The sequence below is a fragment of the Acyrthosiphon pisum genome, chromosome A1 (genome assembly GCF_005508785.2).
Source record: "Acyrthosiphon pisum isolate AL4f chromosome A1, pea_aphid_22Mar2018_4r6ur, whole genome shotgun sequence".
NCBI classification, from domain to species: domain Eukaryota; kingdom Metazoa; phylum Arthropoda; class Insecta; order Hemiptera; family Aphididae; genus Acyrthosiphon; species Acyrthosiphon pisum.
This window is the reverse complement of record NC_042494.1, coordinates 93,492,916-93,518,412: the sequence shown is the minus strand read 5'-3', so window position 1 is coordinate 93,518,412 and position 25,497 is coordinate 93,492,916. Positions and strand designations below refer to the sequence as shown.

Sequence of the window (25,497 nt, the reverse complement as noted above, 5' to 3'; positions counted from 1 at the left end):
TGGTTTTTGGTTTAAATCTGAAAAAAATACCGTAGATACATGACTGATACATACTTGCACTGAAAGTTTATATTGGAATTTTCTATACACTATAACATTTTCAAAATATTTTGACTCATATTGAGTTATTCATATAGGTATATAAAATTTTCGATTATTATTATTATTTTAGATTCTGAGTGGAACGATGAATGTATTGATTTTACAATGATGTGTGTTTTTTTATTTTTTTATTTATTTTTTTATTTATTTTTTTATTTTTTTTGTGTCTGTGCACACGATAAGTAGTCGAAATAATGCTACGATTTTCAACTTCAGTATCTTGTTCGATCAGAAAGTGAATATCGTTGGTGCATTGGGGAGGTCAAAATTTAAATTTCCCAGTAGTTTTCAAAAGCGCCGGGAAAAACAAAAGAAAAATTAAGGAAAAACGGGAATTTTTACGCAAAATCTGTTTTCGAGAAAATCGATTTTGGTTTTTGGTGTAACTTTAAAAAAAATGACCGTGGATGCATGAAATTTTGACTGAATGTTTACATTTCCATTTTCTATACACGATAAAATTTTCAAAATATTTTGACTTATTTTGAGCTCTTTACGGACATTGTCAGTTTTCATTTTTTTTTAGTTTTTTTTCTAAAAATATCAATAAAATTTTATTTGTTGGATAAAAAAGCTTGAAAATTTAATAGAAGGCTCCTAGTATATTGTTTCAAAGGCAGATGAAAAATATTAAAAATCGTTAGTTACAGTTTTTTTTTATAAGCATTTAAAGTTCAAAAAATGACAAAATATGGAAAAATCACGAAAATTTGCAAATTATTTCGAGTTATAAATTCATAAAAATTTTTCTTTTTAAATCTAAGATATGAAAATGTAATACAAGATTCCTTATAATATTATCTACCTTTATCAAACAAAAAATATCTATAAGAAACTCAAATTAAATTTTTATGGGCGTTTGAAATTCATATTTTTACAACATTTGATATTCACTCGATTTCTTACGTAACAATTTTCTTATTTTGTTGTAATTAAAAAACGAGTGACTGTAGAAACTTGAAAATTTCACTGAATGTTAATATTAGCATTTTATATATACGATAAAATTTTTAAAATAATTTGACTCTTTTTGAGCTGTTTACGGACATTGTAAGTTTTCAATTTTTTTAGTTTTTTTTTTCTATAAATATCAATAAAGTTTTATCTGTTGGGCCAAAAAGTGTATAAATTTAATACAAAGCTCCTGATATATTTTTACAATATCAGTTGAAAAATATTAAAAATACATAGGCACAATTTTTTTTTATAAGCATTTAAAGATCAAATTTGGACAAAATTTATCAAATTTTAATTTGAAAAATTATTTTGTAGTTAAAAATTTATAAAATGTTCAATTTTTGTATCTAAGAATTGAAAATTTAAAACAAGATTCCACGTAAGTAATTAATACTGTTACCAAAAAATCTAAAAAATACATTTACGCAGTTTATTTTTATAGTCATTTTAAGTACAAATTTGGACGAAATTACATATTAAAAACCTAGGATAACTATTTTAGTTATTTTGTTGTGATTGTATAATATTATTCGTGGGTACTTGAAACTTCTAAAGTATACTATTATATATCTATGATAGTACCACGGTTTTTTGTTGATGTATAACGCGTTATAAGTACCTAATAAATATTATGATATGATTAATTTGGAATTTATTATAGGTACCTAATATAATATTATGTCTTATACCTAGACTAACATACCGTCTCCGCTCAGAATCGTTTTTCTTATACAATGATATTATATCATTGAATTCAAATTTAATACCATCCATTATACAGTGACCCACTTGTAACCTACTGTACAGCAGAGCGAAATCCACTTACCCACCTTTTTTAAATTAATGTTAATTAAACATTTTTGGTAGTTTCAAATGGCTTGGAGTTGTAATACAAAGCTCCTCGTAAGTTTTTGTTAGTGTAAATTAAAAAAAAAGTTGAGCTTATATCCTCAATAGTTTTTTTTTCCATAAATGTCAAGAAAATTGTATTCATTGGGTTAAAAAACTTGAAAATGTAATACAAGGCTCAGGACACAGTGTTATAATATTATTTAAAAATATGAAAAATACATATGAAAGATTTTTTTTATAAGCATTTAAAATTCAAATTTAATAATTAAAAAAAAAGTCTGACTTTCATGTGCGAGGTCCCTACAATGCGTGAAGCCCCGGACATAGGCCCTAAAAGCCCCTCCCTAACCATTATAGCTACAACGGTATAAGTAAAATATAACCTACTCAGGTATTAGGTACGCTTATAATATAGGGAATATGATAAATAAATAAAACTTGAGGTTCTAATTTTTATCCCAAGAATGCTATATTATGTACAACGTGCCAAACCGACAACCGTTGACATATCGTCCGTATATCACTCGCAACATATTATTACATATACACTTTGTTGGGGGGGGGGGGGGGGTGGCGAGGAACTCACACTACATGTGTGACGTTTCGGTGTCGTTCGCCGCGCGAAATTGTTCACGATGCCATTTGTCTTTTACCCGACTACCCATTCCCATTCACCACGATCACTCGTACTCCGCAGGCCGCATTCCTCCGGAACCGCATTTCTTGCTTTTTCTCCGTTCCAGACTTGTGTGAGAAATTACGGTTTGATAACACAGCGGGACGGATGGATTTCATTATTTATTCTGTCATGTATGTGAACAAAAAAAAAATAAAAAAATACATAAAAGAAAAAAGAAACCATACGGTCGTTTTGTGCTTGGGGATGGACTTCCATTTATTTTTTTTTTTTACCCCTCAGCAGTGTTTTTTTCCGGCAAAAGAGGTTTTCTTTATGGACGTACAGTTTTTGTGTCCCTCTCTTACTCACTCGTCCTCCCTCCTCCCTCTCACTGTTTCATACACTCTCCAACACTGTTCACCATCTATATTTTAGCTGGGAGAAAACGTTATTATCTTTTTTTATTATTATTGTGTCGAGGTTTCATCATTTCGGTTTATGTTGTTTGTTTGTTTGTCATAACGATTGCCGATACAACATAGTGAGAGATGACGATGGCATGTAATGTGTGAGTGGATTTAATAGATTTCGATTTTTGTCTCACATAAAATGACCAATATAGATTGCGAATGATGGACGGGTTTTGTCAAAACAAACGTCGACGATGAGCTTAGGACTCTAGATGTCATTGATAGCACCGACGATGGTGTGCATGGACACAAACTCATTACTTTAATGTAAGACTGTACGAGTGTTGAACAGAATGAGTATATAAATATTTGATAAAAAGGAACTTTACGTTTTATTTAAGGCAAATCTGGTGTATAGTCTCTCGTTGTATAAACATTTTTTTCTCTATTTGCTACGAAATCCCTACAGTATACTTTGATGTAATCATATAAACACAAAATAATATATTTTAGAAAAACATAGCTCCTAAAACAATTTACAAATTTAACTTAGGTTATATTAACAGATACTCTTAATAAAACTATCCAGTGGGTTGAAACTTTAAAATTTGCATTATCCCTTAATTCCACCATAATACTAGTAAAAACATTATCATTTATTTTTCAAAGATTTTAATATAATACTATATAGTTTAATAATAAATAACTAATCCTTACTTTGCCAAGAGTACTTTTCAAAACTAAGTTTAACATAAAAAACAAAACTATATAATATATATTAAGCTTCAGTCACCCAAAGATATTGACGAAGATATTAACTCACTTAACACATCAATACAGTCATCTAACCTGTTTGAAACTCCTCACTCCTAGAACTCTCCAACTGAATTTTGACCTTAAAAATGTTAGACCTTCTTCCCATATTTGTACCCTAATCCCAGAAAAGCATAGAGCCAAAACAAATAGAAGAAAACTAGATACGCTTCCTTCAATCAAAAAAAAAAAACTTGCACATTTTAATAATAACTCCTACAGCACTCATATAACTATTCTATTTCCCACCTAAAGTTTCCTTTTCTACCCTTTAATAAACATGATAGCACCTGGCCCAATTCGCCTCTCCAATGAGCCATCAAATTTTCAGTTCATCTGATTCTAATACTTAAGTATCACGTTTTTGATGGTACTGAAACTGATAAAATAATAGAACTATCACTAAATCCACCACTTCGATGGTGTCATTGCCACCAAAACCTTTCACACCTAACAGAACTTATAATCGTATACAAATGTCTCCTTAAAAACAAAATGTTATGACCCTTCCGGAGTTGTCTGCAGTAAAAAATGTAAGTAAGATCAAGTAAAATCTATAAATCGTAAATATGTTTTTATTCATAAGTAGGTAACCACGACTACAAAGTCAAAAAAACGTGTATCCAGCCCAAAAAACATATTTATGTTTAAAATATGTATAAATATGTATAGATCGTATATCACAATAAAAAATGAATCGCATTATTATTTGCATGTGCAGTTTTAATATACACAGACACGTGATAACTTAATTTAATATGATAATTTTTATATTTTCGAATTTAATATAATAATATGTTTATGAGACTAATGACAATTGAACTTTTAAATTCTCTCAATTTTTGAATGAATTATTCTAATTGAAATGTTCACTGAGTTGAGTTAAATAGTTTTAAATTTTAGTTAGATTATCTAAATATCTATGTATGTATATTCAATTCTAAAAATAGTATTGCAGTGTAAATTATTTACATTTTTTTTTATATCAATTCATCATTAATTTGTATTTTTGATAAACTCTTTAAGTTACATGAACTTAACATGCCTTCAGTTGAGATGAAAAAATTAAAATAGTTAGACCTTATTGTATAATATATTGCTTTGGAATTTTTGAGAAAGTATACATGCATAATGTATGATTTTTGAATAGCTTATCGAACAATTCTGTTGGCATTAATAGAAATTACCTTGTTCAATTGCGTTCGTAAAGTGCTGGTTATGGGTTTACTTTTAAACTTATCCAATTTATAATATTTTTACGCTCTTGATATGGAAATCGCAAATTGGAACGTCAATCATCACAACTGTCATATTATTATTATTTAACTTAAGAAAAGTCATAATTTTTTTAAAACAAACTTTAGATTCCTGTACGTCACAGTGTGGGTAGAGTACGAGGGTGTCCTTATATATTGACGTACAACGTACACACTATAAACTATTGGGATTTGAGATGATTGATCGGTTCATTATATAGTATTATATAATATGCGTTTCTGTCTTATCCTGGTTACCTCGCATATCCGTCATTATTTAACTGTCTTGAACTTACACACAATATATCCGTGTTTCGGAAGAAGAAAACTGCAGGTTTTTTACTCGATATCTGTTGATGGCGTACGCACATGAAAAAATCACCTATAGGCATAATACGAAACGCCATTGTTCAAAAACAGAAGCAAGTAAAATATACTGAGGTGACGCTTGGCTATTTGATTAAAATAGACAATCATACAAAACGATTATACACGTACACTATTATTATTAATTGACGTCTGAAAAACTTTTTTTACCCGCTTAAAAGTGCATCTACAATTCCGAAATCTCCCGACACGAAAAAAAATCACAAACCTTCTCTCCCACTAACATATTTATTTTTATGGGTTTATAGTTTTGTAGGTATCGGTTAACAAGCGCATGTATACTGCAGCACTGTCTCATTATTGTCGGTTTCATTATTTATTTTATGACCTGCGAATTACGCATGATTCAAAGTGTTACGTGATATTTTTCAGTCTGCAGCTTTTGAAGTCGCTCTCGTCTTACATCAGCGTTCGTGTTTGGTATTCTCCGTGTTGGTTTTCATTGTTCCTAGTACAATTTCAAACTTGAAAATCTTTTTAGGCCCGCCTGCCGCACTGTCGCCGCAGTTGCACGCCTCTCGTTCCCGGATGTAGTTATATACGAAAAAGTCGCATGCCACGTAAAAGTGCCGAGTGTTGAGCGACAAAGGCTGAATTTGAAATCGATAACAAATTAGACGTGTCAGGTCACAAGCCAGTCTTGTTGTGTTTGAGTAGTGTCAAAATGTCATGTACCTATATTTGGAGAATGGTCAATGTATGGCCGTCAGTTGATACGCTGATTTGCGGAAATAACTTTTCGTTCGTTTATTTTTTTATGTTGTATTTCTCTTGGGATCGGTGTTCAAACAATAAATGTCGTTAAACTTCGCTCAACCTCTGTGACCGATTGTACATTTCTCTGAACACAGAATCATAAAAATATTAGAAGCTATTCATGTTTCACTCTTAACAAATTAAATTTTAGATTCTGACTGGCAGCGGCAAAGCTATTAGGTTTTACAACGACGCGTTCTCTTATTTTCTATTTTTGTTTCAAAAAACTCTTTCAGAGTAAGTGCTTCTTCTAAAGTTTTATATTATAGCTCCTATATTGATTGAAAATTGGTCACATATGGTTGAACTCATAATACTTCTATGGTTAACTCTACAAATACTCAGTATAGTTTATGAAGAAATGCTGAAATGTCGGGCGATATCTTTAAATTGTTGGGTATAGTACCTACAATTTATTTTGGAAAGAGAGAATGCAGATAGTTAGTGTTCAGAGATGTTTAAACATGGTTTCCTAAATTATTTTGTTATTTAATATAAAAAAAAATTCCAAAATAATTGTAATTACTTAACCCATTTTACTGTAGGTTCATTTTTATTTTTACCATAATATGTTTTTTTTTTAACTAAAATTGAAATAGTAACTAATATTGAATTAATTATCAAAACAATTTAATTTTAAAAATCGCGATAATATAATATGTAGAGTAGGTACCTATAACATTATTACAGTAATATAGATTTAATTAAATTCAGAATTAACAAATAGGTATTTAATAAAATCTATAACGGCTCCTATATATACATATAAACACTGATATGAATTTTAATTAATTTTTTTCTATATGGAAATTTTATTGAAAATATATAATGATTAAGTGATAAGTACTTTAGTAAATGCAATAGAATCAAATACTTTTTTTTATTTATTCACTTATTGTGACTCGCAAACGCATGATGTATAATATTTATTTATATTATAGTTAGAATTAAAATAATAAATCATCATACAATTTGCTGAACAAGGTTATTATTTTACTGCTTTACCATATAAATTTCTCTAATCAATACACGACTTTCAGTTTTCCACACTAGTTCATAAACAAAATTCTATGCAGACTGCAGAGTGTTAATTTTATAAGTTCTCCATAGAATTGGTTGTTGACTTATGATAAATGGCCGTTTACACTATAACAAATACATAATAAACTTAATTTATACTTTACTTTTTTGGCCTTAATACAGAGTAGTTTATTTTCATTTCAATTATTTATTTGCCATATACCATAATATTATATATAATATATTATGTCAATATGAGATACATCAAACGTACCAACAAAGTTAATAAATAAATAAAGTAAAACAATATTTTCGTTTACCTACTGTGTGAACAGGTTCTTTCTTTATATACACATCCACGAATTCAAAACTTTCTTTTTGAATAAACTATATTTTTAACACTTAACGTATTAGACAAGTTTTGTATATTTAATATTCTTTCACATATAGGTACACTATATCAGCATTTCTTCTTATTCTTTCAACGAATATACGCGCAGACATTTCAAAAGTTTTCCTATATTTATTTCATTTTTTTTTTATTTTCATACCCCATATTTCCATCAAACCTTTTTACTGTGTACTAAAAAACTGTTATTGCTCCGTACGCTACTGAAAGCTTTGTATTCTCGTTACCGAAAGCTTTATATTCTTTAGGCACTCAGTTATAATATTTCAACGACTTTGATAAACAAATTACATAGGTCGGTAAAACACGTTTTACGTAGGTTGGTAGGTACCTACGATATTTACGGTCCAGGCCTTTGGTGCGGCACAAAAATAAGACTCGGTGCTGTAATTATGCGCTATATAAAATATGTTTAACAAGTTTAACCTTTATAATAATTTAGGAGTGGAGTATAGTATTTCATAAGTGGAAATGTTCTACATATATTATGTTGTTTGCTAACAAAGTTATTCGATATAATGTTATTAAAAACTGCCATCACTAGACCACTACGCCATTAGCCAACCATCGCCTTAACCCTTAACCCCCCCCCCCCCCCACCCACGGCAACTACACTTCTATACCGAAACGTTAACTTTATTTCATTGCACTCGACATATTCCGCATGTATTTGTATATATATATATATAGCTTATAAGTTACATGATATCCTCGAATCGGTATATCTTAGGCCTGGGCGAAATGAAGTCTCTCGGTGGATAATTGAAACCCATAAAAAGTGATATGCTTAGCGGTGTGGAAAATCCAAACGTTTTCCGCATGCTTCTTGACTTTTCATTACCCTTTACTTGCCATGTACGAGTATAATGTATATTATATATACCAAGACACGACAGATAAGTATATAATAAAAACAAAAATAATGACAATAAACATTTTACGGTCGGAAAGATATATTATTGTTTTTTTCATTTTCGTAAACTTGTGTGGCTGTATTTTAAATTTATAAAATAATCGATAAAACATCAAGTTCGTATTTGTATTTTAGCTACCAGCTACCTAACGTGGTCAGGCTGATCAGGAAATTCGCCAAAAATTAGTTACACGATGTTCGTATATGTAGATATGACTTATAATTCGTAATAAACATTTATTTTATTGTGCTGATTTCAATAGATGAGCATTAATAAACTATTGTGTAAATTGTAAAATAAACATCATATTAACACAATTCTAAACTGTATTCTATGAAAATAACTTTGAAATTTAATAACTCTCTCCTACTTGGTTTTTAGATATTTATTTTAATTAAAAACTTGTTCAAAAATATTCGAGAGAATAAACATATATCTATAGTTTTATAAATATAAACAAAAACGCAGCATTGTAAAAAAAAAAAAAAAACAATAATAAAATGAAAATGCAAAATTCGTAAGTATATACCTGCGTCGCGCGTCGTACTCTCGAATTGCCAATGCATAAATTAAAACTAAATTTCAATTTTACTCTACCTAAACAAAATCCGGGTTTATACAACTTATAAATAATTAAACGTACGATTTGTTTATATATTTTACATCATCTGTACCATAGTATTTTTATATTATATGCATAAACTTCTATGTCGTTATTCCTCGTCTTGTGAAACCCAAATCCTGTCCATTTTCCGCAGTGCAGTGATCGGTTTTCTGTATTTCGATTCCTCCTCCTTCCCCCCCCCTCAAACTCCCAAAAATGAGCCGGCCAGTGTATCATGATCCGATATTTGTGGCTATTACGATATATATCTTAATGTAACCATAGGTAGAAGTGATAACGTGACTGTGTAGAGTGCGTTGTAAAATTTAATTAACGCCTCGTTTAAATAATATTATTATTATAATTACTGAGTGAACGTGTAAACCTACACGTACATCATTTTCAGTTAAATAATTTAACGCGTGTGGTTGGTACCTATAGGAGCTTATTTTGACTAAAAGTTATTAATTAATGCCTACAGAGATTCGTTAAGCATTGTCCCTGGTACAACACGCGATATCGCGATCTTTCAAAAATATGTTGTTCTTTTTCGTTTTCGTTTTATTATAATTAGTTTTAATTGAAAATTCCGTATTATAGGTATATACCTAGGTATAATGTTTTAATAACTTTGTTTTTTTTTCCAACTATGGGTAAGCCATTTGTTATTCTACTTATTATATTATTAGATAAGAGATGTAAAAACAGGTGACCCAAGATCCATTGGGAGAGAAGCAGCAGAAAACAAAGATAGATTATTATAAAATATTATGTTAATTTATCATCATCTATGTTTGTATTTTTTAATCGTGATTTCCGGAGGTCTTTTGATTTTGTATACTTTTTACTATGATTTGTCACCTATTCGTTACTTGCAGATCGTGTTTTCTATATACGCGATTTTATCGGAAAAAATCATCGGAGCCGAGCCTCTACGTTTGCTCTTCATAGGTTGTTTACTACTTACCTTCTTTCTTTTTTGCGTGATATTGAGCATCACAGGAGGAACCACGTTAGAATTACTTCTCCTCTGACCCCCGTCGTTTATTGACATAAAAACACAGGGTATTTTACATCAATGCCTACTGAGCTTTAGCCCCCGTGACCTGGCAGACTTTCAACAGCAAAGTATGTATCTGCCAGGGGGCAAGACCCGGGGGGCTAGGTTGTTTACTGTCTGATTGCAATCATTAAATGGAAATTAGTAATTCCGCTAGTATAATTATAAATTGTCCTCAATGTGGACTCCACATTAACTTATTTTTTTATAGGTAGGCAACAATGCAACATGTAAAAATACAATTCTAATTTCAATTTTAGATAAACAGAAAAATAAAAAATGCGTCAAACGAGCTTCAGGATATTTGATACGGTAGATCATTGCTCAAATATACAAGGTTATTGCAATTATTAATTGTTAAGCAATTAAAATGGCAGCGTATAAGGAGACGACCTATACTGGTCATACTATGATATGTACTGATGAGATATGGACTGTACTCTTACGCTGCCATTTTATTTTTGTTTGATAACAATATAGGCTATATGTACCTTGTATATTTAAGCCATGCGGTAGATATTAATAATCAGAACAGAGTTATTGTTGACGGGTACGAACGTGACGAGAAACCTTCCGCGCACGTGTAATATGCGTATAGAGTAGGCATATCATGGTGTACGTATATATAATAATATTACAAGCCCTGCATCATATAATATTATATACAAAACATATTATAATATACCACACGAACGCCCCGAACTAACCATACTGATGAATTGAACGTGTCCCGCACGATTTACGTATTATTATATTATAATGTAACATAGGTAGGTAAAAACACAATAGTATCATTATAATAATTATTGTTGCCGCAATCAGCAGTTAAACCCGTCGACTTGGCAAAAGTTTACAGTGATATACCCCGGCCACCGGTAACAAGGATGTCAGCCCCGTCGTTTCTGCCGTCGTGTATGTAGTTAATGACGTCCGAAATTGCGATTGCAATGCGGTTTTTTGCAAGCTCTTAAAATTCCGCCAAAACGTCGAAACTGAAATCCATTTATTTTTACTCGTTTCCGTCTTTCTCTCTCTCTCGTATATCATTATAATATTATAATAATATTATGTCATCATTAGTATATATAATAGTATATATTTTTATTATTATTATTATTTTACTCTTTGATATTATTATATATTGTAGAGGCTATTATTACTCAGGCTCCACGTCAAACTCGTTAAATTTGTACGCCGAGTGATTAACGTTGTTTTTACGACGCGCGACGCCCCCACTCAAATCGAAAACATTAAATCGCCGTAAAATATATATAACTGTGTAATTCCAATGGCAAAGATCGATAAGAATCCTTGGGATCGTCTTCGTGAGCGTAAAATACCTTCGCACGGTATGTGCGATAAAAGAAGAAGACTCCATAAAAATATAACCGAGCGGAAAGAGGAGTTGATGAAAATTTAATTCAAAGATTTGTTTTATTAATAATATAACTACGGTAATGTGTACACTATTATAAGGGGCTACGTCTTGCAATTTATATGCATGGTTTTGAATTGGAGTACTGCAGACTATTCTCAGGTGTATTATAACGCGATTCAATGATATTGTGTTCAAGTCGTAACACCACTTGGTACATTTACCGGAACTATTAAAATCTAGCACAACAAGTACAATATAAATTTGAATTCTTCTAAAACCGTTGTAGTTATAGGCACAAGATTATAATATAGGCACTTTATGGATGTGAACAATTCATTTTTATCTAGATGACTATATACATTCTACAACGGGGTTTAAATTGCCGATGAAGTTTTGTTTGTTTCTTTTTTGACGGATCAAACATTTTAAATTGAAAATATTAAAACAACTGTATATATTTTCACTTAAATAATAATAAAAATAAAATGGAAATTTAGATTGGCATCCCATAGTTGCACTGCAATTTTTGCACTTTCTAATATCAAACAAAATGTTTTTAACCCTCTACGGTAAAGACCTCGTGAAAAACAACTGTAGTGCGTTTTAGTGTTTTTTCATATGCAATTTAAATGCTGCCGCTTTTCTAGTGCGTGCGGCTATAAAAAAAAAAAGAAAAAGAAAATGGTGATGTCAACATTATCACGGAAATTATAAATTTCTCGTTTTATTACTTCGAAGAATGACTATCTACAACACTTGACTAATTATTTTTATTTTTCTCACGAGAAAAAACACAAAACTATTTATTACATTTTGTCACAATTCACAACGGTTTTATGTTTATGGAGAATATAATGTTTATTATTATATGGAGAACATATTATACACACTGACAATATGCTAAACCAATTACATTTTAACGCGTTTAACACGTTTATCGATAAAACCAGCATAGAGGTACCTACACCTATAGAGGGAATTAATAAATTGAATAAATTTTAAGGAAATAAATCAATACATGTTTTAATTAAAACAACTTGAGCAAACCTGCGTATATTATGACGTGTATGCAGTCATATTTCACTATGGGTAAAATCTCACGTCCCTTTCTCTGAAAAAAAAAATGTTCAATTCACGACCCTAATCCAGAACTGTTATTACGTCTGTAAGTAATCGACCGTTAAATATTATTAAGAAATAAACACATTAATAAACAACGGCGGGCATGACGGTCGTATCACATATACTATTATTGGATATATTATATCGCCACGTGGCGACATGGCGTGCCCAAAGAAAAACTGATTGATAAATATAATAAACAGCGGCGTTGTTCTATTTTACTTTTATTTACAACCCTCGATTTAAAACGGCAAATGAGCAATCATATTTTTGTTCGTCTCAGACGTTCGAACATCACACCCAAATAATTTTGTACGAACGTCTTCGTCGGAACTATAACACCGTAATAATTATTCGTATAATATTATTATCTATATCATTATATGAGTTTAGAGCGCGGATTTGTATGCACTAAAAAGTGTCGAAATTGGTATGCCATATAAAACAGATTAAATAACTTGTAATTATAATTATAGATAGGTATCTGCAGCCTATCTGTAACTTAACAGACAAAAAATAATTTATAATTTTATAATTTATTATTCAATATTATTAAAATCAATATTATCACTTTGTGCCTACAAAATGTATTAATAATATTACATTTTATGTTTGACAAAATATTATTTTATAAATTATTTTTTAAATTTTCGCTTCGATGTGCAATACATTTTGAATTATGTCAAAATATACAGAAATATGCAATAACCATTAAATGTTTATGCAGTAATATGTAAAAAAAATACCACATCGACTTCGAACTGTTACGATTCGTAAAGGTTAGGTACTGACACAAATCCCAACAATTTGAAAAGGAAAAAAAACATGCAATTGCATAAAAATCTGCGCTCTTAATGTGTAACATACATATATAATAATATATGTATCTGATGTGCATATAGTGTGCACGACATCTCTCAGAGCATTACATTTACGTTTGTCGTTTATTTTTTATTTTCGTTTCGTCCAAATTCAAAGCGTAACCATCTACCTACATTATTATCGTGTAATCATAATAATAAAAATAATATGACGAAGTCTCGCGACATTATAACATCATAATTCATAAATATTCATCGTGCAAAACCGCGAACAAACGATAGACGATACTGTTATTATAATATTATGTGAATATATAGATATATATATACTATGTATGCGATGTGTGAATATTTAATAATATTTATTTGAATTATGATGTAATTAAACAGTTTCGCGGTAACTCTATCGGTCGTCGTTAAACTCGTATAGTTACGCGAATTTTTTAGTGTGTCGTTTGTCATGGCCCTCAGTTTCAAATGACCGCGACACTTTAATATCGGGTGATCCGTTTAATGTATAAGACACTCGTTTTTTCATAAACTTTAAATGTTTTTAAAATCATTTTTTACCACATTATAAGTCGTTAAAACATTTTTTTTTTCACTATTTTTATCGTTATCAGTTTTAAATTTTTACTTTTTTCAACGGCAGAATTTTTAATTCAATATTCCAAGATGAAAGAATATTTTTTGGAGTACTTTTAGAAACGTAAAATAGAATTTTGGACGAGTAGTATATAATATTTTATTTTATTTTATATTATTTATGTATTTACATTTTAGACGAGCGGAGTGAAGTGGGTATCAGAGGTATCCCGAAAATGTTGGTCCACTAGTTTGGTCATCTAAATTTTAAATACTTATAACTACTATATTATAATCTACTATAATCTACTTGTCCGAAATATGATCTTTTTAGTTCGAAATAGTTCAGAGCAATATTCTTCTATGGAATGTGAAATTCATAATGTATGTTGTCTTTTAAAAAAGTAAATTACTTTAGACAAAAAAAAAATAGTAAAAATGTTGTATTAAAATGTATTAAAACGACTTAAAGTCATGTGACAGAAATATATTTCCAAAAACGTTATCATCGTTTTCTGAAAACGTGAGGGTCTTGCGTTAAATGGATCACCCTGAACACTTCTATATAGCCTGGACCGTATCAATCGCATTAATTACGGTCCAACGGCGGTTAGGTATATGTCGTATGCAGTACGTGTGGTATAATAATTGTGGGGCTGACCCGCTCGTGTTTGCTTCGGAACAACAACTTACGATTTAGCACTCGTGTACTACACCGGCCGCAAGTACGTGTGCAGTTCAATTTTCGATTTCGCTAAATGGCCTAATATAGGTTCTATATGACGCACCTGTGTAGTTTAACCGCAACTCACGGAGACACACGTTAACATTGTGGTGGTGATGGTTGTGGTGTATACAAGGGAGGATGTGGAGGTCAGATCCTCCCCCATTGGCTTTTGAGTGAATAATTATCCATATATTGTGTTTGATATGAATTTTGAATCTATTCAAATTATATTCATTGTTCCTTATTGTCAAATATTTTACTACCCAAGTAAAAAGTTTTGAGTAGGTGGGGGATTTCCCCCCCCCCCATTTAGCTATGTCGTTTTCCTTTTTTGATCCCCCTTTCAGAAATCATGTCTACGCCACTGAATGGTGGTGGTGGTGGTGATTATAGGATTTAGGTTTCACGTGCCTTAAAAATGTATACGTAAATATAGACTATATTTTACACTCGTGTCATGCGGGCTGGGTGCACCTACCACGTCCCACCTGCCGATTTTCCGGAGCAGTCGCAGTCGACAATGTTTTGGATTTGCCGATTGCCACCGTTCCGACGGACCCGCCCAAGTCTAGACGTCGTATATACATTAGATGTATTACCCACCCTACACGTTTTCCGGCTTCCACCCTTCCGCTCGACGCGGTGGACGGTGTTAAAACTGTAACCGATATCATAATAATATTATATTTTATTATTATAATGTTGTTGGTAGGTCCACGGTTTATTCGCGTAGCGTTCCGCCGTCATACCTACACCTTAATAATAATAATAATAATAATAATGTCACTGTCATATTGTAAACGTATCAACGCGGTTTTTTCTGAACAAAAAATATTGCAATTTGTTCAATGTATTGTGTCGCGCGAACTCGTAAGGTCTAGATAATCCGCCGACCATAACATCGTGACCGAGCCTATTGCATCTAATTATTGTGAAACTTGGATGTGTGTATTGTATTTTTTTAAATTTTTTTCAGTTCCGATAGACTTTTGTCAGAGACTCCCTCGTCACTAGAGTTAGTTGAATTTCCTACGAATTCAGAGTTAAAATGTTTAAACGCATTTTTTAACGAATTAAGCTACATTTCCCTTTCATATTCAATTATACTGCTCGACACTCTGCAAGAATTAATCCGAGACGAAACGTCTCTCTGCGCTCGTTTGAAATGCATAATACCTGTCGTCCTATATACCCGTGTATTGGTATAGTATAATTTCGTTTTAAATTATTCAGCTCGTTATGTGTTTCCACCACTCGTCTCTTGGTTCTTGAACTGATATCAATACATATTATACTCAAATCACATATACAATTAAGACTGAAGCTTAGCAGCTATGTAGGCACTAGCTGCATTCGTTAGGTTTTCGACGGGGTTTTCGTTACGTTTTTCTATTATACGTGCGTTGAGAAATTCTTTCAATATAGTTTGCACTGTAGGGATTAAATTAAAAAATAACAATGACTCCGCGTAATAAAATACCATGGTTTTCTAAGATGTGGCTGCAGTATACGCCTCTGCAGACATTTACTATACCTACATACCTACTATATTATGCTATTTACTGCATTATTATCTAGTCTTGTATAAATAACGTTTTGTGTGTCACTCGAGTATAGGTTGGTCTATACACACCTCTCGCACACGCATTATTGTGTAATGGCAGTTTATTTACGGCTCTGCAGTGTCGTGGTGACTTACCATCAGAACGAATTACTGCAGCAGCAGCAATGAATCGATGGACTAAATCTATAATATATATTGTACCAATCACACATATTATATGATCTTCGAGCCGCATGCGAGATAGCTACCCAAGAATGAGGCAACCGTTTCCGACGACGACGGTCCACGAATATTATTCCATCTAGGATATCATTAATTTTATTCGGATCACGTGTACATATAACGTACCTATAACCTATATATTGTTCATGTTGGTCGTATATTAGTTTTAGCCGATACGGTGCCGTGGGCATATTAAAATACACAACGAGTAATGACGTGTGACAACGTTCGAATCAACGAGCATTGTACGCGATATATTATATTATTATAGTACCTACAGTGTAGGTCCTACATGGTATTGTTCTCCGTGCGCAGAACCTACAGCAGCAGCAGCAGCGTATATATAGACCGTTTATTATAAACGTCTGCGCAAAACCGTCTATGAGTTTATTTGTTCTTTAGCGTTGCCGGTTTTAAATAATCACCGACGGGGTATATACGACCTCCTTAAGCACACCCTTTTACGAAACTGTCAGAATAGGGTTTGCACTTCGACCGCGCGTCCCCGGTATAGTAGTCGCATCACTATTAATGCGAGTCCTCGCCGCCGCAAAAACCGACGGTAGATTTACTAACCATACACATAAATAAAAAAACGATTTATGAACTACAAAATGGTCTGTTGTTTTTGTTACTCGTAAACTTTTCAAACGTTCTATAGTATCTATCTATATATATATATATTATATGTGTATATACAACTTTAAACGAATTCTTAACGTTCGCATACCGCTATTGTGTAAACCGCGTAGGAGTAGAAGTGGTTGTAGTTGTGGTAGAGACTACTAGTCGTAGGAGTGGTAATACATGTATAGCGTAGTTTTGGTAGTAATGGCGTATAGACAATAACAGTGGTAGAAACAACGTATTCTTCTTTGACGAAAGTTTATACGCGTAACAAAGTTTTTATAAATACCGTACGAAAGCAGCGAGATGATGTAATGCGGTAAAATAAATAATAATAATAATAATAATAATAATAATAATAATAATAATAATAATAATAAAAAAAACCGTGCAAAGCGTATAAAATGTGTCAGAAAATATTATATTACACTGCACAGAGAAACTATACGAGTCGTATAATAATATTATTTAATATAATATTCGCATATACGTTTTATCCAGGTGAATCCACGCGGCGATCGTTATCGGGCCGTTATAAACGTGCAAATATTTCAAATGTCGGAGACCTACCTATATATATATACAAGGGTAACAGAAAGACCTGACGGAAAAAAATGATGCTACTTAAATGTATGACAAAAATTGTTAAAATTATATGGTTAGTAAATAATTTAAGAAATATACTCTTGTCAGCAAATTTCCAAAAAAATTATTTAAAAAAAAGGTTTTACGTTCCAAATTCATTTTATCTAAAAAATATTGATATTTTAAAAAATTCTAAAAAATAAAATACTTGACTTAGATGTTTTTGATGTTTTTACTATCAAAATTATTCTATTATAATCAGATTCACAAATTGGCTATTTTGAATATATCCAAAAAAATTTTTAAAAAATTAAAATTTTTTTAATTTCAGTGTTAAAAAATAAAAATATTTTTTTGTATAATATAATATGTGTAGCGCAAGTGACTATAAATTACATATAAAAAAATTTTTAAATATCGATTAGAACAAAAGTTATTTCAAAAGTCAGTTCTATCTGTTACACACTGTACCGATATAGGTACCTTTATCGCAATGCCGCATAATATTGTATTGTAATGTACGCGACGACTGCAACAGCTATAGACAGATGAAATGTGTAAATAGGCATAGCGTTATAAAATAATCGCGCTATATAATATTATAATAGTTCGTTTATGACGCGAGCGATGGGCGTGTTACAGTTTGGTTATAAATTATAACCGAAATCATTATGCGTTCCAAATTAGCGTATATATAATAATAATGTAAGGTTTATCTCGAAACGGCCGCGACGTTTGGGGGGTGTCGGTAGCGGGTTTTAGGTGTATGTGCACAACGCGTGTGTGGTGGAAATAACGCCGTTTTTCCATCCCTGAGCTCAGCCACCGGTGTAGTATATTATAATATAAGTCATGTATGATATGTGTATATATATATATGAACAGCCCTATATGTACACAGCCCCACACACGCATTCCTCCTCATTAACGGTGACGCGGGAAGGTTTGTATATTGTTTTTTGTTTTTGCTTTTTTTTTTTTTTAACTTCCTTTTCAGTCGTTAATAACGCGTCGCTCATTCATATATTACGGTATTAGACCCTCTCCCGAACCGTAGGTATTTGTGGACCGGAAAATGAGCGTCGGTACGCGTATAATCCCATTATATGTCCCGGATTTAAGTGCAACGGCAATAAATTTCGGCGCACAACATCGGCCCCAGAGTCCGAATGTTCGAAATTAATTTCGACCCCGTCCCCCCCCCTCCCAGTGACTGTCACACCCGCGGCACCTCATCTTTCTCCTACCCCCTTGTCATCCTCCGCCGCTTGGATCCTCCTGTTACCCATCATCTCGCCCGCAATTACCGGTTCAAGGTTGTTTTAATCTAAATCGCGTTTATTTTGTTGTTGTTTTAGGACCAGACCCACCCATCCAGGACCCATCGTGCACCTGAGCGATAATCCTGCAGATTCCAGCAAGGTAAATCCACGTATATTATATATATCGTACACACACACTTACTTATTATCCGTGTGTGTATAATATATGGATCAATTATGTATATATATAGTGTTTATTTATCTATGATTACTGACGCATGTCAGATTATTGGCCACTTGTTAAATATTATGTTAGTCCGTATGTTATTATTTTATAAGTATAATGTATATTGGAAATGTAGAAATTTGATTGAAAACAACAATATTGGTTTATACAAAAGGATATAAATCAATAGTATTTAATAAAAATTCTATCACTGCGGGGTGGGACATAATATATAGATTACGCATTGATCGCATATATCTGCAGTAAGATATAATATTATTATGCATGGCTGTATTCCAGAAAATGGTACTTTTTGATTTTTTTCGGTTCTGGTTCTCTTTTGTTTTTAAAAGGTTCTTGATTTCTGTTTCGGGTTTTTTTTAAAGTAAAAAAATTAAAGGTTAGGAGGAGTCCTGCTAGTAACAACAATGTCATTCTAGTCATAACAATGACTAGAATTAATTCCTGATTAAAAAAAAAAATTGAATATCTTTTAAATAAAATAGAATATAATTATAAGAACTCTGAACTTTAACTTTGTCTCTATTATATAAAAAAATTAAAAATAACATCAAAGAAACAGAAAATATTTTTATTTCAAAATTGGAAAACCCTGGATTTAAAAAGTGTTTTACTGTAGTAGCTGCACAAGTACGGTGACAGAAAAAAACGACATGTGCAATTTTTATGTATTATTAATAAATTATTATTAATTATTATAACTACATTACTGTCAAGATGTCGATGTTGAAAAATACGAGCTCTCAACCTTAAGTCGGTGGGTATCGATTCATATTGTACAGTGTACAATATAGTACCGTGTACAGTATCTTTTGTGCGTTACAATTTTACAAGGCCTTTGTAAATATTTTAAATATTGTATGTATATGTATTGTATTTAAGTGTACGCGTGTGTGTTTTTCCGTATATGAATGGAAATTTCATGGATAGTTTTCGAGTGGGTTTTTCTTTCTTTAATTTCACGTCATACTTTGGCTACGGTAATTAATTCAATTCAACCAAAGTTCATTGAGTTTACCACTTTAACGTGAACAGTATAAAGAACTCATTATTTAACATATTCGCTTTTCATTCAGAACGAATAATAAGACTCGTGTATCAAATCACAATGATTTCATTCGTACACTACCACGCTATTATAATGGTATAATGTATACTTTATATAATATGAATATGACTTATACATTTATACTAACGATCGACAATTTCGACTTTAAGGAATTTGATTGTGTAACGTTCTCTGTTGATTATGTGTATTCAGATTATTACTATTATTATTATTATTATTTTTTTTTGTCAACATTTGAATTCATAATGAGTAAGCTATTTGTAATATCTTTGACAATTTAACTTTTATTATTTGCTTTTCTGTAGGGATGGAGAAAATGATATTGTATTGTGACATTCCGAAACTCGTATTTTATAAATAAGTTATAAGGGATTTTTTTTTTTTTGTTTTTTCATAATCGCTTTTTCTTTGGAGTCCTTCCGAACGTATTTGGGCGCAACTACATTGGCAAGGATAAAACGCCAAGAGGAATATATGTGAAAATTCAAATTGTAATAGTATGGTTATTCTACTTATTCTTATTGGTGGGAACAGCTAGAAAGGAATACAAATAATGCTGAGAAAATAATACGGTTTTAGGGTGTCAGTGCTGGTTTTTCCAATTTTCCCAAATTCTATAAAATGAAAACTAAAACAAGTCTTACAGAAAAAACTGTTACGCCCTGTAGAAAAGTCGGATTTCGTTCATTTTTTTTAAAATTTAAAATAAGAGAACTTTTTGCAGGTCGGATCAAATGCTGATTTTCAAAATTATTTTTATAGAAGTAGAATATGCATTGGATTAATGTACAATATTTGTTCTTTGTTAAAAATATTTTTCTAGCACTATTTAAAAAAATATTCTATTCTTTTAAATAAATGAAATAAATGAATGAAATTCGACTTTTCTACTGGCCAAGAGAGTTTTTCCTGTAAGACATGTTTTTGTACTAAGAAACTCACCAACGCCCTTAATAATAGTATTTACGGACTCAACGGAGGGTACAACTGACATTATGTTAATATTTCTTTTTTTACAAATATACGAACATATGAAGCATTTTTTTATCCTGAAATAGATATCCTATAATATTATGTTAGTTTGAATTCAATACTGTCCCCGAATTATTTGTTTTTACAAAATTAGGTGCGAATAGTCCAAATTTGTTGGGAGACTATTGTTCCTCGTAATATTGATTAAAAAAAACGTTGAGTTATACTCCTTCCCCTCCTCCGTCCAACTATATAGTTATCGACATACTAATACTAATTATTATTTTCGTCATTTACGGGCAATATAATATATTGTTTTATATCTATCTACGAGTATATTATAATATATTGAGAAAATGGAATAAAATACGCAGCTGATACAAACACACGTCATATCTGTGGTAAGATTAATATCTTACCACACTGTCTGCTCATACAATTCTGTCACTAGTTCACTACAGTTTCTACGGCAGAAAATTATTATCGCCCGTATTTATATCACCAATCAGAAATATGCGCATTACCACAAAAACAAATTTTTTTACAATTTATTTTTTCAATTATATTTATTACGTTATCAATTTCAAAACTGTAGAAAAAAATTTATATTTGCAAGGTAGTTGTTCTATAAGAACTTGATATGGAGGGAGGAAGGACTTGGCAGAGTCTTGGGGTCTAATCCTTTCAAGCCTCCCCCGTATTTGTGCCAATACAAAAAATGTAATAAAAATTAAAAAAAAACATTGGGTAACATCAATAATTGATATTATTCTTAAAAAATTACATAATATCGCTTTATTATTATGTAAAAAAGACTGATTAGACCGAAACGCTCGGTGTCTAGATTTTAAGGGTCTTGCATTGTGTAATAACGACTAGGTAAATTACGTTAATATATAATAATAATATTATATTACCTAATAAAATTATACAATTTAATAAATGTGTTAAAACTATTTGTCAGCTGCTCATTGGCTTCGAGACTGGTCTGATGGTGTTGTGGGACCTGAAGACAAAGAAACCCGAATGCCGCTGGCAATGGGGTGACTCGCTCAAGTCTATAGATTGGCATTTCGAAGGAAAACAGTTTACGTGCAGTCACAACGATGGCAGTCTAACCACGTGGAATGTCAAGCCGTCAACAAAACCAGCAAATATAATTTATCCTCACGGTGAATATTTACTATGCTAATAACAATTAGGTTAATACTTGGTCGATATTTCTCAATCGCTTTCATCCGGAATCAATATAATACTGTTTATATAATACGGTATAGTCACCCGGCCAATAAATTAGTTTACGGAATATTATTGCATTACCTATTTCGAAAATCAAGTTAAAATTAATAACTATTTAAATTTTAAATCGGTACCATCTGATTTCCAGTTTTTATTCAAAATTACAGTGTAGGTGCAGTATATAAATGCGGTTAGAATACGTGTGTTATTAAGAGTTTTCATAAAAAATATACTTATAAACATTTGAGTTTCTCTAACATACGGGCAACAAATCATTAAGTTGTTGTTTTTTTTTTACCTAACTTCCAAAATAGTGATATAACATTTTCATAATATTCATATAGTACCTATATTATATTTTATACATTTCGTATATTTTAGTATTATTTCATGATTCATATTAATTTTTACGTGTTATTACCAAGTAAAAATGTCCGTAATAATATAATGTCAAATAATAGTAGGTATAATTAAAAACAAATGTTATTATATTATTTCATTATATATTTCATTTCATTAATATGCATTTAAAATAAAAACTGCGATTTATTCTTTTGTAATTCTAAAATATTTTGTTTGTTTCCAAATAGGTACATTATTTATATACTCGTATAAAAATAATACGAAAATAAAATTTTAACGATCTGATAAAACGGTTTTCTCATTTTTATACAATGCGCATGATATTGTACGTAGGTAGGTACTTTTCAAAATAAATTTAAACGAGTTTCAATTATTTTATTATTATTTATTGAACACATAATTAATGTATCATTGTATATATTATTTTAATAACTGTATAACAAAGAATTCGGATAGTGTTTCTTTGATAAATAATTTGTAGAATCACTAACGTCTAACTATGCAGCATTTTCTTACGTTTTAATTTTAAAATTATGTTCTTTTATGGTAAAATATTTAAACAAAATTATAAAGAGATTCTATTTTTAAAGTTTGTTCGTAACTATTCAATTTATAATTAACTTTTTTATGTAGCCGTTGGATTCTTTTTTAGGTTTTACGGTCAGCAAACATTTGATAATGATAATGATAATTATAATTATTTTTATTTACTTGCCATTTAAAAATAAAGTTAATGACCGCTTTAACCTGTATAATTAAGAACTTGAAACGGACCTTAAACTTAAGCCGCCAACCTACATTAATATTTTTTTTGCCCAGATTAAATGAAATTATTTTTAACTACCCCCCCCCCCCCAAAAAAAAAAAAAAAAAACAAATATTTTTGAACAAATAAACATCTACCTATAATCTTCTTGTTTTATTTATTTATTTGATTTTTTTTCGTTTTAGCAAAAAACAAAACGGAGTCATGCAAGCCTATTCAAAAAGTCGAGTGGAAATCATCGAAATCCGGGTAAATGTGCAATAATAAAAAATAATATTTTTCTCAACCAGTATAGTTTAACTGTCATTAATCGTCATAACGGCATTATACCTATTATTATTATTATTATTATTATTGGATTTTTTGCTGATGTGCAATAATTTACTTTGCTAATGCTACTTTATATATTATTATATATTATACGTATGTGTATACTATATAAATAATATAATATTTTTTTTAACGCTATACCCTTGTGCTTTTAAATCATACTGTTCTCACTATTTTCCGTTATGTGTCATTGCCAGCGAATCGTATTTGATATTTTCCGGAGGGTTGACCGCCGATACTGCTGGCCGCGTGCCCAGCATAACGATCATGCACGGGAAAACGACTACCGTTCTCGAAATGGACCACAACATCGTCGACTTCGTTACGCTGTGCGAAAGTCCTTACAACAGCGGTCAGTACCTATACTATATTTATGTAATAAGTGTAATAAAATTAGACGTTTCTTTGGCCGACGTGTGCATGTCAGTGGCGTATTATATTATTTTAGGGTCGTCAGAGGGTAGGTAGGTACCTATAAAGTGCTAGCGTTCGATTAGACTCTTGAGCAGAGGTATGTATATACATCATGAGCATTATTATAGGTTCGTACTTAACGATAATATAATAACCATATAATTAAATACGAGTTTGTTATTTTTTTTAGTTTTAATTCATCTATCCCCGCCCGTGACCTATCGAGTAATAAATATTATATAGATACCAGCTATACGCCTCTGCCGCCCACTGCGACGATTATTAATTATATATTATAGTGTATCTTATATATCGGTGCATCCATGTTGGGTCTCAAGTACTAGGTGCTAATCTCAGATACTACACTATACTAACATTTTAAAAGACTCAGAAGTGTATTCAAACCAAAGGTATATTAATGATGTTTAAAAATATTTTTTTTTTCAGTTTCATTATTTAGTTTCTTTGTTAATAAAAACTAAATTATTTAAATACTACAAATTATGATATATATAATAATACAATTATGGATACAATGCCTAAAATTAATGTCATATATTATTTTTACGAACACAACAGTGATTTTCTAAACAACAAATTTTGTTTCTATTTGTATAATATAATAGGTATTAGATAACCTACTTAATATATGGATATTTTATTTATATATTTTGGTTTTTAAAATGTTAAATTTTTTCTCTTGGTATTTTACTTACCCTTTTTTATCACATTATAAGTTGTACAATTCTTATGGCTTATATTATTAATGGCAAAGAAACCAAAAAATAAATTATTTTAAATTATTTTTAACCATACCTTTGGTCTACACTCTAAATATGTCATAGACAGTCCTAAATCTGTTAAAATAGGAAGAATAATTATTATTTTTACATGACCTTCTCCAGACTACGTGCACGATGTAAATATGAATCCAAGCGCCTTTACAGAAACTATTTGGATAGCTTACAAGAGCGCTTTTGTACTAAACCTAAATCATTTTGGGAATTCGTTCGGAGTAAACGTGGAGCCAACTCGATACCTGATG

At 31.0% G+C, this 25,497-nt stretch overlaps 1 protein-coding gene across 4 annotated transcripts in view; it reads left to right on the top strand.

Moving 5' to 3' along the window:
• LOC100159393 (syntaxin-binding protein 5) overlaps nt 1-25,497 on the top strand; it is a 149,488-nt gene that overhangs the window by 72,677 nt on the left and 51,314 nt on the right. For all 4 annotated transcript variants that reach the window (XM_001952635.5, XM_008184503.3, XM_008184502.3 and 1 more), the window contains exons 5-8: nt 19,149-19,212; nt 22,305-22,512; nt 23,894-23,957; nt 24,236-24,390. In XM_001952635.5, coding sequence (XP_001952670.2) covers nt 19,149-19,212; nt 22,305-22,512; nt 23,894-23,957; nt 24,236-24,390 — 491 coding nt within the window. The remainder of the gene's footprint in view (nt 1-19,148; nt 19,213-22,304; nt 22,513-23,893; nt 23,958-24,235; nt 24,391-25,497) is intronic.